Source organism: Delphinapterus leucas, chromosome 7 (assembly GCF_059928025.1).
Source record: "Delphinapterus leucas isolate spDelLeu-1000000601 "Yukka" chromosome 7, BTC_Dleu_Yukka2, whole genome shotgun sequence".
Lineage (NCBI taxonomy): Eukaryota > Metazoa > Chordata > Mammalia > Artiodactyla > Monodontidae > Delphinapterus > Delphinapterus leucas.
This window is the reverse complement of record NC_143135.1, coordinates 89,188,073-89,204,122: the sequence shown is the minus strand read 5'-3', so window position 1 is coordinate 89,204,122 and position 16,050 is coordinate 89,188,073. Positions and strand designations below refer to the sequence as shown.

At 38.8% G+C, this 16,050-nt stretch overlaps 1 protein-coding gene across 2 annotated transcripts in view; it reads right to left on the bottom strand.

The window, feature by feature from the left end:
• Window positions 1-16,050, bottom strand: part of BCO2 (beta-carotene oxygenase 2) — a 47,357-nt gene that overhangs the window by 21,911 nt on the left and 9,396 nt on the right. For both annotated transcript variants that reach the window (XM_022559190.2, XM_089915540.1), the window contains 3 exons: window positions 3,537-3,748; window positions 3,239-3,354; window positions 1,741-1,843 (listed from right to left, as the gene is read on the bottom strand). In XM_022559190.2, the coding sequence (XP_022414898.2) occupies window positions 1,741-1,843; window positions 3,239-3,354; window positions 3,537-3,748 (431 nt within the window). The remainder of the gene's footprint in view (window positions 1-1,740; window positions 1,844-3,238; window positions 3,355-3,536; window positions 3,749-16,050) is intronic.

The following is a 16,050-nucleotide window of genomic DNA, read 5'->3' as shown; positions in this document are numbered from 1 at the left end:
GAGAGGGCTGAGTGATGAAGTTTCCAGGGTACCCTATCTCTTCTTGAGCCGGTAAAAAGCAAACCTGCAGTATTCATTTTCATATACACTCATACATGTAAATATGGAGAGGTAGAGATGAACAACCCACAAAGTCAATTACTTACCAAAGGTATATATTAACCTATTCAAAAGTTAACCCATACAAAAGATTCGTAGTAGGGCTTCCCTGGTGGCACAGTGGTTGAGAGTCCACCTGCCGATGCAAGGGATACGGGTTCGTGCCCCGGTCCGGGAAGATCCCACATGCCGCGGAGCGGCTGGGCCCGTGAGCCATGGCCACTGAGCCTGTGCGTCCGGAGCCTGTGCTCCGCAACGGGAGAGGCCACAACAGTGAGAAGCCCGCGTACCGCAAAAAAAAAAAGATTCGTAGGTTATAGATGACAGAATGACAGCTAAGATAGTCAGAAACTTCTAATGCTTACACTTACACATTCCTTTTCAAACAGAGAGAGATGTGTACTTGGGTACAGGATAATTCATGTGCATGCCCTGAGAGAATCCTCTGTAGTCAGTGATGAATAATTAAGATGATCTTATGGAGTGACTAGTAGCAAGTTTTTGTGTGTTACTCAGACTAGACACCCGAAGCTTGCCTAAGCAAGCATCTTAAATCTTCTCAAGGTTCACTGCCCTTGTCTATAAAATGGGGGTAATAACAGCCTTTCTTAATGCCATGGATAGACATACAGATTATCATACTAAGTGAAGTAAGACAGACAGAGAAAGACAAATATCATACAATATCACTTATATGTGGAATCTAAAACATGATACAAATGAACAAACTTATGGTTGCCAAAGGGGAAAGGGGTGGGGAATAAATTAGGAGCTTGGGATTAGCAGATACAAACTACTATATATAAGATAAACAACAAGGTTGTACTGTATAACACAGGGAACTATGTTCGATATCTTGTAATAAACCATAATGGAAAAGAATATATATATACATATATATGTAACTGAATCACTTTGCTATATACCAGAAACTAACACAACATTGTAAATCAACTATACTTCAATTTTAAAAAAATAAAAATAATAGTACCTTTCTCAGAGACTTTCATAAAGATTAAATGAGAAAATATATGGAAAATACGGTTAACACCAGTACATACTAGGCACTCAATAAATGCTGGTTATCGTTATTAGCCATTAGAACCTTCTGGAACAGAATAATAGGCAGCTGGGGAAGTATATGGATGACCAGGAAAGAGATGTGATGTAAGTGGTTGTGAATGCAACCAAACTTTAACCTTAACTTACTTTGTAGTGTTTTACTCCCATGGTAATAATAAATTCCTTCCTATGTAATATACAGTATACCTTCTCTATATCTCTTTGCTGTAGCATTCTAAATTTCTTATACTTACAATATGGTACTTCCTGAAAATTCAAGTTTGAGAAATACATTACTCATCCCTACAATGCTTGTGAGCCAAAAAGCATAAGGGAACATAAAAATGTGAGTCATGCTGAAAAGATCAAATAGAAAATCAGCTTCCAAGCATATGTGCAAAAAGACAACAGAACTTAATTATAAATTATATATTTTAAGTTCAGTAATGCTACTTCGGAGATTTCTTTCTGAACCTTTCAAATGAAGTTTCATATATGTTAACATCTTGGCCACAATGGAAGTGTGGGAAGATAGTTAACTCCCAATTATTTTTTAAAAGACCCCCATCCCAACTTTACCATGTTGCCCATAGGAGTTCCCCATGTTGTATGCTGTTCCATCTTTGTCATAATGAGGATGTGCAGTTGCTCCATTCACAGCAATAAATTTGCTCCAGTCTACCTGCAAATTTAAGACCATACAGAGACTTAAATGTTACATGGGAAGATCTCTATTTAGACGCATAGACAGTAGGGATGTGTCAAATATTTTAAAAATAAGATATAAAAACTACAGTTTAAGCCCTAATGTCTCACCTCTGAGAAATCAAAATTATTTTTCCTACTAAAGAAAAAGAAACTAAGACCAAAGAACAACAAAACCAAACAAAAACTCTACCACCACCACCAACAAAAAATGGACAAAAATGATTATCCAGTACGAATTTTTTATTTTGCCCAAGATCACAAGATCACAGGAAAGATCAAAAGAATAAGAATTAAAATTCTGGCCCAAAGTTTTATTTTATCTTTAATTAATGTGTAATGTGAAGGCAGTATGGGTCTAGATAATCTCCAGTCCAGTTCTACCTGTAGCTAGGCAGAAAATGAATTGGCAAAAATAAGTCTGGCTATTGTAAATAGTGCTGCAATGAACATTGTGGCACACAACTCTTTTTGAATTATGGTTTTCTCAGGGTATATGTCCAGTAGTGGGATTGCTGGGTCATATGGTAGCAACCTAATGGATCAAGAGATGAATGGATAAAGAAGATGTGGCACATATATACAACGGAATATTACTCAGCCATAAAAAGAAACGAAACTTGAGTTATTTCTGGCGAGGTAGATGGACATAGAGTCTGTCATACAGAGTGAAGTAAGTCAGAAAGAGAAAAACAAATACCTTATGCTAACACATATATAAGGAATCTAAAAAAAAATGGTTCTGATGAACCTAGAGGCAGGACAGGAATAAAGACACAGATGTAGAGAATGGACTTGAGGACACGGGGAGGGGGAAGGCTAAGCTGGGACGAAGTGAGAGAGTGGCACGGACACATATACACTACCAAAAGTAAAATAGATAGCTAGTGGGAAGCAGCTGCATAGCACAGGGAGATCAGCTTGGTGCTTTGCAACCACCTAGAGGGGTGGGATAGGGAGGGTAGGAGGGAGATGCAAGAGGGAGGGGATATGGGGATATACGTATGCATATAGCTGATTCACTGTGTTATACAGCAGAAACTAAAACAACATTGTAAAACAATTATACTCCAATAAAGATGTTAAAAAAAAGATTAAAAAAAATAAGTCTGTACTACTCTATTTCTCCTTCGCCCTAGCTTTCAGACATTAGGACTAAGGAAGAAGAAGTCTAGAACTATCTTTAAGGAACACCCCAACCCCACAGGCCATTCTAACCAGGACAGAGGGTACACAGTGATGTGAATTAGTGGGTAACTTTGATTTTGTTTAAGGATCCAATTTTTTCTTCAGATATTAGCTACTCTAAAAAGTATTTTGAATGGAGAGAAATTTTAGGGTTTATTATATTCGTTTTTAACCTATAGTTTACCTTTTCTGTTTTTTCCAGGGTTTCAATGTCCAGTTTATTCATGAAGTTGGTTTCTGTACTAATGTAGTAATCACCCTTGTACTGCACATAGTTGACATTGGTGTTGTCAGTAATTGCTGAAATCAAACCCCAGAGTTATTTAAACACCACAACTTTCTCAAGGGAGAAAGCAGTTTAAACATCCTCTCATATCAAAAATATATATATTTCAATATTTATATAGCTTGACATATATCATAATAATTTAAAGAATCATCACTATCCCCTGCAAATTCTGAGCATATTAAAGGCTGCTTACCAAGCGGTTCAAATTTTGACATGAAACGTTCGAAAACATTCTTGCATGGATCAGGGAGAGCCAATGTGCCAAATTCTGAGATCACAATTCGATCATGAACACTGTTGGTCTTATATGTATCACTCTGTAGAAACTTGCTCCTGTATGTCACTGTGCCCTTCTCCACCTTGAACTGGTGAAGTAAAGCCATTCCATCAAACCAGTGATTGTACCTTTAAACAGGAGCAAAAATAGAAAAATAAATATTAGGAAGATAAACATGGGGCCAAAATGAGAGATTTCAAATACAGAAATAAGGAAATGGGATGGGTTCCCAGCAGAACCTGCTCAGTCAAAGAACTTGAAATTAAGCGTTGATAGCTTTTGAGTATATCCTGGAGTACAACAATGAAAGAGCAACTTACATTCTCTTGACCCTTACCCCTTATCAAAAAGCTCACACATCAGAGGGCTAAAGAAAAACCCTAAGCTGGTGACGCCTAAGATAATTCTGTCTTTAACCTATAGCCAAGATATCAGCATATGGAATGCTTGACATTTCTCAAATTAAAATGGATTCCAAAACTTTTAGAGATAGTTATCTTCATATCTTATACATATTACATTTTCTATTTATTTAAAATTTTTTCAAATTTATCAGAACTATGCTAAAGTAAGCAAGTAAGATGACTGTCCTTACTGGATAATCATTTTCATCCATATAATTACAGTATAGAAATGATGTATCTAAATGATGGAACATCAAAACACTGTAAGGAAAGTTTGCGCTTTGCTTTTAAAAGGGTTTAATATTATTTAGTCTTTTCTCTCATATGCTTGACAGATTGAATGCTTAATGTCTTCAGCATGAATAACAAGCTAAAAGGCTTGGTCTTCTCTTAAAGGCTTGTCTTAAAAGGCTACGGTCTTGAAAGCAGGGATTCAAAGAGATATTTGTACACCCATCTTACAGCAGCATTATTTACAGTAACCAAAAGGTGGAAACAACCCAAGCGTCCATCAGCTGAAAAACAGGATAAACAAAATTTAACATACAATGGAATATTATACAGCCTTAAAAAGGAAAGAAATTCTGTCACATGCTATAACATGGATAAACCTTAAGGACACCATCTAAATGAAATAAGCCAGTCACAAAAGACAAATACTATATGATAGCACTTACATGAGATATCTAAAGTAGTCAAATTCACAGAAACAGAAAGTAGAATGATGGTTACCAGGGGCTCAGGGGAGGGGGAAATGGAGAGCTATTGTTTAATGGGTATAGAGTTTCAGTTTCTCAAGATGAAAAAGTTCTGAAGATCTGTTTCACAACACTAACCTGTACATTTAAATATGGTTGAGTTATGTTTTTACAATTTTTTTTAAACTGCAGGAAATAAAGGTGTTTTTTTTTAAGGCCCTCTTTATGCAGTGATTTGAGATGACATCTTTATAATTTTATCATTTTTGATATGAGAGGATGTTTAAACTGCCTTCTCCCTCAATTTTATTGAGTTTATAAACTCAATTTCCGTAAGTTCTTGGGTCCATTTCTGGGCTTTTTATTCTGTATCACTTGTCTATTTGTCCATTCATGCATCAATATCACAATGTTTTAATTATAGAGTCTTTATAGTATATTTTAACATCTGATAGGGCTAGTCCCCACCCCTCTCTGAGAATTTTCTTTTTTAGTGTTTTCTTGACTATTCTTGCATATTTATTTTTCCACATGAACTTTAGTATTCATTTGTCTAACTTCCTTTAAAAACTGGAATTTTTATTAAGATTGTATTAAATTTAAAAATTAACTTAGGGAGAACTGACATGTTTGTGATGTTGAATCATCCATCCTATTCAAGAACAGAGGATCTTTCTAGTTAATTGTGTCTTTTAGGAGTGTTTGAAAGTTTGCACATTTCTTGTTAAACTCATTTCTGAGCATTTACTCTTCCTTGTTGCTATTTTAAATGAGGTTTTTCCTACCATTATGCCCCCTAACTGGTTATTATTTGTGTATATGAAAGCTAGTGATTTCAGTATGTTAATTTTACATCCTGTTACTTCACCTTTTATTTGTTTGTGTTATTTTGTCATTAATTCTCTGTGGCTTTCCAGGTTTACTTTACTAATCCGTGCCTCTAATTAATTTCTTTAGTCTAATTGTATTGGCTACATCTGATTAAATAGAAGTGAAGATAGTAGCCATCCTTTCCTTGTTTCTGCTTTAGAAAAAAACTTGTAATGTTTCCCAATTAATATTGCTGGTTTTAGGACTAAAATGAAAATATATTAGTTTATATCTGTGTGTAGATATATACATGTATATATATGTATACATGTATATATACACACACACATATACTCACATATATAAATATATGTATATATAAAATACATATATAAATATGTATGTATGTGTATATATATATATGTACAAAATCGTGTTAAGAAAGTATCCCTCAAGTCCTACTATCTTGAGTATTTTTATGAGGAACAGATGTTGAATTTTGACAAACATTTTATTAGCATTTATGGAGAAGATTATGATTATGACTATGATTTTGATTATTTTTCTTGAGATCTATTAATATGGTATATGACAGGGCTTCCCTGGTGGCGCGGTGGTTGAGAGTCCGCCTGCCGATGCAGGGGACAAGGGTTCGCGCCCCGGTCCGGGAAGATCCCACATGCCGCGGAGCGGCTGGGCCCGTGAGCCATGGCCGCTGAGCCTGCGCGTCCGGGGCCTGTGCTCCGCAGCGGGAGAGGCCACAGCAGTGAGAGGCCTGCGTACCACAAAAAATATATATATATATATGGTATATGACAGTAATGGATTTCCAAATAATGAACCTATCTTGCATTCTTGGAATTAATCCTACCTAATTATAGTGAATTATATGTTTAATGTAGTGTTGGATTCTGTTTGTTAAGAAAATATTTATTAGTATTATATTAGTACTATATATTTTGTACTTTTTTATGGATATTCATAAATAATATGAATAATTGTTTTCTTTTTTGTAACAACTTTATCATGTATAGATATCAATATTATACTTTATTCATAAAAAGTAGTGGGAAACTTCCCTTCATTTTCAATCCTTTAAAATAATCTATAGAGCACTGAAACTATCTGATATTTGAAGGTTTGGTAGAATTTCCCTGTGAAATAATCTGGGCCTACTGCTTTTTTTAAGAAGCAGTTTCACAATAAGTTTCTTGTTTTCTTCAACAGAACTTGGTCTGTTTAAACTTTCTACTTCTATCAATTTTGGTAATCTGTATTTCCTCAGGGAATTATCCATTTCCTTGAGGTTTTCAAATGTATTTGCATAGAGGCCCACAAAATCTTCTATAATTTTTTTATCTGTTTCAATGGCTTCTCTTTCATTGTCATTTCTCTCTTTTCTTCTTTTCTTTTCTTTTCTTCTTTTGTATTTTTCTTTTCTTTTTTTTTTTTTTTTTTGGCCACACCATGCGACTTGTGGGATCTTAGTTCCCTGACCAGGGATCGAACCCGTGTCCCCTGCAATGGAAGTGCAGAGTCCTAACCACTGGACAGCCATGGAATTCCTTCATTGTCATTGCTTTCTCCCTTTTTCCTTGATAACATTAGCTAGTGGTTTCTCACTCTATTTTGGTAATTTTTTATCAAAAAACATTAAAAACAAAATAGTTTCAATAATTATTGTTATTCTGGTCTAAATACCAATAAAATCATGATACGTAGAGCCAAACACAATACTCTGTGTATAAACTAAGACACTCAACTTCCTCATTTAAGATATTTCATATTCTTTTCTTTCTTTCTTGTTTTTATTTGTTACCACCTCAAATTGCTGACTTGTACTGAGCTGTCAAGCAAAACCCCTAATTTTTTTTTTTTTTTTTTTTTTTTTTTTTTTTGCTGTACACGGGCTTCTCACTGTTGTGGCCTCTCCCACTGCGGAGCACAGGCTCCGGACGCACAGGCTCAGCGGCCATGGCTCACGGGCCCAGCGGCCATGGCTCACGGACCCAGCCGCTCTGCAGCATGTGGGATCTTCCCGGACCGGGGCACGAACCCGTGTCCCCTGCATCGGCAGGTGGACTCTCAACCACTGCGCCACCAGGGAAGCCCCAAAACCCCTAATTTTTAACACATTCTGCTGTTAAACCAATCTCTTCCATCTTCATTCTTGTAATAACTGGTTTTCTTTTTTCTTTTTCTTTTTTTTTTTGCAGTACGCGGGCCTCTCACTGCTGTGGCCTCTCCTGTTGCAGAGCACAGGCTCTGGACGCGCAGGCTCAGCGGCCATGGCTCATGGGCCCAGCCACTCCGCGGCATGTGGGATCTTCCCGGACTGTGGCACGAACCCGTGTCCCCTGCATTGGCAGGCGGACTCTCAACCACTGCGCCACCAGGGAAGCCCATAACTGGTTTTCTTGATCCATATTTACCTTTAATAAATTTTAACTTGTTAGATTCCATCTCACAAGATCCTTCTACACCCTGTCATTCTATGCATTCATTTATTCAAATCAACCAACATTTTTTGAGTCCCTACTATCTGCCAGGCATTGTCCAAGCCCAGCAATTACAGGCATGTAAATAACTATAATACAAAATGATTACTGCAACAATAGAGAAGTGTTCAAAAACGTTACCTATGTACAGGAGCAACAGGATGGAAGGATGAGGTTATCAGGGAAAGATCAAGAGGAAAGAAGACATTTGGCTGGTCCTTTAAGGATGTTTGCCAACTGGAGAAGAGTAGAAGGGTATCCTAGTGAGAAGTAATTAAAAAAAAAGGAAGAGCCTGAAGGCATATGGTATCTTGGAGGAACAGCCAGTAAACAAATTAGTGTGTAGACAGAGCCATCAGTGGCAGGCGATGATGATGGAGAAACAAGTCAGCACAAGACCTACCAGCACTTAAATTTAAGGCTTAAAGAACTTCAACAGGAAAGCATGAAGTTTTGGAGCAGGAAAGTGAAACTGTGAGACTCGTATCTTAAGAAGGTCACTATGGACACAGAGTAGAATATGGGACAGAAAGAGGAGCATTCAGGCAATAATACAAGTGAGAAAAGATAAGAGACTAAACTGAAGCAGTACAGTTAGAATGGAACAAATAGCAGAAATAAGTCAGAGATGACTGACAGGAGGTAGACAGTGACAAAAAGAGAGAGTCCAAAATGTCACACCTGAATGGATGGTGATGCTTTAACCGAGACAGAGAATACATGAAGAGCAAGTATTGGGGAAAAGCAAACAGTTCAGTTTTGAACAAGAGTCTGAGCCGTTTGCAAACCATCAGGGTAGAGATGTTCCACCGCCAGTTGGGAAAATACAGGTCTCGAGCACAAGAGATGGGTGTGGGGTGGGAGAGATATTTGAGAGTATCTCTGTGTGACAGACATAGCCATAGGTGCAAACGGGATAATAACACCATCTACTGAACACTTACTACATGCCAGGTACTGTGCTAGGCAGTTCACCACATCTTTTCATATATATATATATATAGTGTGTGTATAGAGTTGACCCTTGAACAACATGACTTTGAACTGCGTGGGTCCACTTATACACAGATTTTTTCAGTAGTAAATACTGTGGTACTACATGATCTGCAGTTGGTTGATGTAGAACCACAGATGTGAAGCAACCATGGGTATAAAGGCCTGACTATAAGTTATACACAGTTTTCCCACTATGCAGAGGGCTGGCGCTCCTAACCCCCAAGTTGTTCAAGGGTCAAATATATAAATATTTATCCCCCCCTTCACATTGATTAGAGATGTGGAACTACTATTACCATATTACAGATGTGGAAACCACGGTTCAGAGCAACAACAAGCCCAGGGTCACAGGACAGGTAAGTGGCAGAACAAGGATCTCAACCCAGTGCTGACTCCAAATCCTGGGATCTACAACACCCACAAAAGTAAGGTGAACCATAAGAAGTTATTTTGGCAGGAAAGGGAGTGGAGAGAGAGGGCACTGAGGGAAAGAAGAGAATGAAAATGCACTGAGTCCCCATCCCTGTCAGCCACTGAATGAAGCTCTTTGTATGCATTATCTCCTTTAATCATCATATCCAGTCATTAAAATCGATATTATTAGCCCCATTTTTCACGTGGAAAACCTTGCTCAAGAGCATAGTGCTGATAAGTGGTGAAAATGAAATCTGAACCCACCCCATCTTACTCTAAAGAATGTATTATTTCTACTATAGCAAAGAAAGCATACAATGAGAGAAAAGGAAGGAATGCTCAGGTCAGAGGTTGGGGTATATCAACATCAAAGGGGCAAGTGAAGTGAGCAGCAAAAAAAATTATTTTAGAACATGCTATCATAGAGACAGAAGAAGAATCAAGAGAAAGTGTTATGTGGGAATCCAGGACCAGAGAATGTTAAGACGGGTGGTCAAAAAGGTCAAATGCTATAGAAAAGTCAGGCTGAGGACTGTAAAACCCATTTCATTTACATTTAAGAGGCTTTGGTGACCTTTTTGAGAACTGATAGCACGCACGGTGGGGTGAAAAGTCAGATGGCAGTGAACTGAGAAGACCTCAGGAAGGAGGAAAACAGAAATGGTGAGAGGAGGAGAGAGGGTATTTGCTGGAGAGGAAGGTGGGAAGGAATGAGGGTTTTTTAGGATGAGAGGACATTTGCAGGCTGAGATGAGGGGTTAGTGAAGCAGAAACAGACACAAGGGGAGGAGCACGAATGAGGAGGGAAGAGGTCCACTTCCTCTGATGACGATGAGAGCCAGGAATAGGTACCTCTGTGGGGAGACGGGGAGGTGGGGAAGACGGCAGCTGAAGGAGCTCAAATCCAATTGCCCCTCTATCCATTATAAAGTAGGCAGGTCTACCTGTTGAGCGTGAAAGGGACAGGGAGAGTGACGGAGGCTTCAGGAAAGGGACGCTGTGGGAAGCTGGAAAGAGCTAAAGATTTCCTGGCAGCACCAAGGACTCAGCTGGGGCTGGAAATCGTAATTTTGTAATTGAATCAATCCGCAAGGTTCTGTGTTTCCTCTAGAAGTGCTCAGCAGGCCTGGGCCCTGAGTAGCCCTGAGTGGAGGCTAATGTAGGACCAGAACTGGTCAGAGGAGAGGCAGAGATCACCAAGGCAAAGGAAGTGAGGATGGTGATGACAGTGTATTTGAAGGGATTGATCGTGGAATCTGCACCTGGGAGAAGAAACTAAATGAAAGCTGATAAACTGAGAAGATGGAGAAGAGTAAGGAGAAGAGAACTTGATGCGATTGAAAATAAGTTTCATGGGAATGGAGGAGTGTGGAAATTGGGGCTTTGAGCACCGAGTGGAGTTTCAGAGTTCAAGATTTCAGGGGTAGGGCAATTCTGTGGAATAAGATGCAGGATGTGGCCTCAGTACGTGCCCTTAGTGAAGTGGCAAAGAGGGGGAAAAATCATTGCAGTGGGGACGGTCAAGGAATTGCAAGGCTGGAGTGTCTTCATCATGGATCCTGAAGTCATTCCAGAAGAGTGGTAGATGGTTAAATCCTGAGGATATTTACTACTCTGCCCAGAGTCATGTGATTTTAAAAACTGATAAGCATGACTTCAGTGCAATCCTTGATAAAAGTTTTTAATTAAAGAAAGGCCTTTGTTATGTCACTACTATGTCTGCATATTGATCTTTTGAGTGGCATCTAACAAAGAGATCAGAGATTCACAACCATGTGGGGTTATTCTTGTCCACAGGTTAAGAGTCCCATTGACTTCAGGTCTCTACCTCTCCCTTTAAATCTAATTTGGGATCTCAAAGATAGCGGAGTAGAGGGACATGCATTCACCCCTTCTTGCAAGAGCACTGGAATCACAACTGCTGAGCAACCATCGATGGAAAAACACTGGAACCTACAAAAAGGATACCCTACATCCAAAGACAAAGTAGAGGCCACAGTGAGATGGTAGGAGGGGTGCAATCACAATAGAATCAAATCCCATACCCGCTGGATGGGCAACCCACAGACTGGAAAGCAATTATACCACAGACGTTTTCCCACTGAGTGAAGGTTCTGAGCCCTGCGTTGGGCTTCCCAGCCTGGGAGTCCAGCAATAGGAGGAGGAGTCCACAGAAAGACCAGCTTTGAAGGCCAGCGGGATTTGATTGCAGGACTTCCACAGGAATGGGGGAAATAGAAACTCCACTCTTGGAGGGCACACACAAAGTCTTCTGCTCACCAGGACCCAGGGGAAAAAGCAGTGACCCCATAAGAGACTGGGCCAGACTACCTACTAGTATTGGAGGGTCTCTTGCAGAGGCAGGGGACAGCTGTGGCTCACTGTGGGGACAAAGACACTGGCAGCAGCAGTTCTGGGAAGTACTCATTGGTGTGAGCCCTCCTGGAGGCCGCCATTAGCCAAGAGAATTCAGCACCACCAGACCAGCTTTGCAACAAATGCTAAAGGAACTCCTCTAGTCGGGGCAGAGACCAGAAACTTAAAATAACCTTGTATACATATAGACTGCTATATCAAAACATCATGGGAACAGCAAGCCCAAAAACTACAATAGATAGACACACACAAAAGAAAAAGCAACCCAAACACAACACTAAAAATGGTCATCAAACCACAAAAGAAGAGAACAAAAGAGGAAGAGAAGAAAAAAGACTTACAAAACAAACCTAAAAAAATTAAGAAAATGGCAATAGGAACATACATATCAATAATTACCTTAAATGTAAATGAATTAAGGGGCTTCCCTGGTGGCACAGTGGTTAAGAATCCACCTGCCAATGAAGGGGATGTGGGTTCAAGCCCTGGTCTGGGAAGATCCCACATGCCGCAGAGCAACTAATCCCATGCACCACAACTACTGAGCCTGCGCTCTACAGGCCACGAGCCACAACTACTGAGTCTGTGCACCACCACTACTGAAGCCCGTTCGCTCTAGGGCCTGTGTGCCACAACTACTGAGCCCATGTGCTGCAACTACTGAAGCCTGCAAGGCTACAGCCCATGCTCCGCAACAAGAGAAGCCACTGCAATGAGAAGCCCGCGCACCACAACAAATAGAGAAAGCCCACACACAACAACGAAGACCCAACACAGCCAAAAATAAATAAAATTTTTTTAAAATGTAAATGAATTAAATGCTCCAACCAATCCTGCAGTACTAAGAGGGAAGTTTATAGCAATACAATCTTACCTCAAGAAACAAGAAAAATCCTAGATAAACAACCTAAACTTACATCTAAAGGAACTAGAGAAAGAAGAACAAACAAAACCTAAGTTCGTAGAAGGAAAGAAATCATAAAGATCAGAGCAGAAATAAATGAAATAAAAATGAAGAAAACAATAGCAAAGATCAATGAAACTAAAAGCTGGTACTTTGAAAAGGTGAACAAAATTGATAAACCTTTAGCCAGACTCATCAAGAAAAAAGCGAGGGGACTCAAATCAATAAAATTAGAAATGGAAAAGGAAAAGTTAACAACTGACACCACAGAAATACAAAGGATCATAAGAAACTACCACAAACAACTGTATACCAATAAATGGACAACCTGGAAGAAATTGACAAACTCTTAGAAAGGTACATTATCCCAAGACTGAACCAGGAAGAAATAGAAAATATGAACAGGCCAATTACAAGCACTGAAGTTGAAATTGTGATTTAAAAACTCCCAACAAACAAAAGTCGAGACCTGATGGCTTCAGAAGTTCTATCAAACATTTAGAGAAGAGCTAACACCTATCTTTCTGAAACAAAAAATTTCAGAGGAAGGAGAGCTCTCAAACTCATTCTATGAGTCTACCATCACCCTGATACCAAAACCAGACAAAGGTACCACAAAACAGACAAAGATAACACTGATGAACATAAGATGCAAAAATCCTCAACAAAATACTAGCAAACAGAATCCAACAACACATTAAAAGGATCATAGACCATGATCAAGTGGGATTTATCCCAAGGATGCAAGGATTTTTCAGTATACACAAATCAGTCAATATGATACTCCACATCAAGAAACTGAAGAATAAAAACCATATGATCATTTCAATAGATTCAGGAAAAGCTTTTGACAAAATTCAGCACCGATTTATGATAAAAACTCTTCACAAAGTGGGCATAGAGGGAACATACCTCAACATAATAATGGCCATATACAAAAAACCTACAGCTAACATCATACTCAATGGTGAAAAGCTGAAGGCATTTCCTCTAATATCAGGAACAAGACAACGATGTCCACTCTCGCCACTTTTATTCAACATAGTTTTGGAAGTGCTAGCCACGGCAATCAGAGAAGAAAAAGAAATAAAAGGAATCCAAATTGCAAAAGAAGAAGTTAAACTGTCACTGTTTGCAGATGACATGATACTATACATAGAAAATCCTAAAGATGTCACCAGAAAAATACTAGAGCTCATCAATGAATTTGGTAAAGTTGCAGGTTATAAAATTAATACACAGAAATCTCTTGCATTTCTATACACTAACAACAAAAGACCAGAAAGAGAAATTAAGGAAACAATCCCATTTACCATTGCATCAAAAAGAATAAAATACCTAGATATAAGTCTACCTAAGGAGGCAAAAGACCTGTACTCTGAAAACTATAAGACACTGATGAAAGAAATCAAAGATGACACAAACAGGTGGAAAGATATACCATGTTCTTGGATTAGAAGAATCAATACTGTGAAAATGACTATACTACTCAAGGCAATCTACAGATTCAATGCAATCCCTATCAAATTACCAATAGCATTTTTCACAGAACTAGAACAAAAAATCTTAAAATTTGTATGGAGACACAAAACACCCTGAATAGCCAAAGCAATCTTGAGAAAGAAAAATGGAGCTGGAGAAATCAGGCTTCCTGGCTTCAGACTATACTGCAAAGCTATAGTCATCAAAACAGTACAGTACTGGCACAAAAATAGAAATATAGATCAATGGAACAGGATAGAAAGCCCAGAAATAAATCCACTCACCTATGGTCAATTAATCTACAACAAAGGAGGCAAGACTATACAATCCTGGAAAGACAGTCTCTTCAACAAATGGTGCTGGGAAAACTGGACAGCTATATGTAAAAAAATGAAATTAGAACATTCTTTAACACCATACACAAAAATAAGCTCAAAATGGATTAAAGACCCAAATGCAAGACCGGACACTATAAAACTCTTAGAGGAAAACACAGGCAGAACACTCTCTGACATAAATCACAGCAATATTTTTTTTCGATCCATCTTCCAGAGTAATAGAAATAAAAACAAAAATAAACAAATAGGACCTAATTAAACTCAAACGTTTTTGCACAGCAAAGGAAACCATAAACAAAACAAAAGGACAACCCACAGATTGGGAGAAAATATTTGCAAATGATGTGCTCAACAAGGGATTAGTCTCCAAAATTTACAAACAGCTCATGCAGCTTATGTCATCAAAACAAATAACCCAGTCAAAAAATGTGCAGAAGACCTAAATAGACTTTTCTCCAAAGAAGACATATAGATAGCCAAAAGGCACATGAAAAGATGTTCAACATCACTAATTATTAGAGAAATGCAAATAAAAACTACACTGAGATATCACCTCACACCAGTAAAAATGGCTATCATCAAAAAGACTACAAACAGGGCTTCCCTGGTGGCGCAGTGGTTGAGAGTCCGCCTGCCGATGCAGGGGACATGGGTTCGTGCCCTGGTCCGGGAAGATCCCACATGCCGTGGAGCGGCTGGGCCCGTGAGCCATGGCCGCTGAGCCTGCGCGTCTGGAGCCTGTGCTCCGCAGCGGGAGAGGCTGCAGTGGTGGGAGGCACACGTACCGCAAAAAAAAAAAAAAAAAAAGACTACAAACAATAAATGCTGGAGAAGATATAGAGAAAAGGGAAACCTCCTACACTGTTGGTGGGAATATAAATTGGTACAGCCACTATGGAGAACCATATGGAGGCTCCTTAAAAAACTAAAAATAGAGCTACCATTTGATCTTGCAATACCACTCCTGGGCATATATCTGGAGAAAAACATGGTCCAAAAGGATACATGCACTCCAATGTTCATTGCAGCACTGTTTACAATAGCCAAGATATGGAGGCAACCTAAATGTCCATTGACAGAGGAATGGATAGAGAAGAGGTGGTACATACATACAATGGGATATTATTCAGCCATTAAAAAGAATGAAATAATGCCATTTGCAGCAACGTGGACAGACCTAGAGATTGTCATACTGAGTGAAGTAAGTCAGACAGAGAAAGAGAAACATTGTATGATATCACTTATATGCGGAATCTAAAAACAAATGAACTTTTTGAGAAAACAGAAAGAGACTCACAGACTTAGAGAACGAACTTATAGTTACCAGGGGGGAAGGGTGGGCAAGAGGGGCAGTTAGGGAGTTTGGGATTGACACGTACACACTGCTATATTTAAAAATGGATAACCAACAAGGATTTACTGTATAGCACAGGGAACTATCCTCAATATTATGCAACAACCTAAATGGGAAAAGAATTTGAAAAAGAATAGATATATGTATACGTATAAC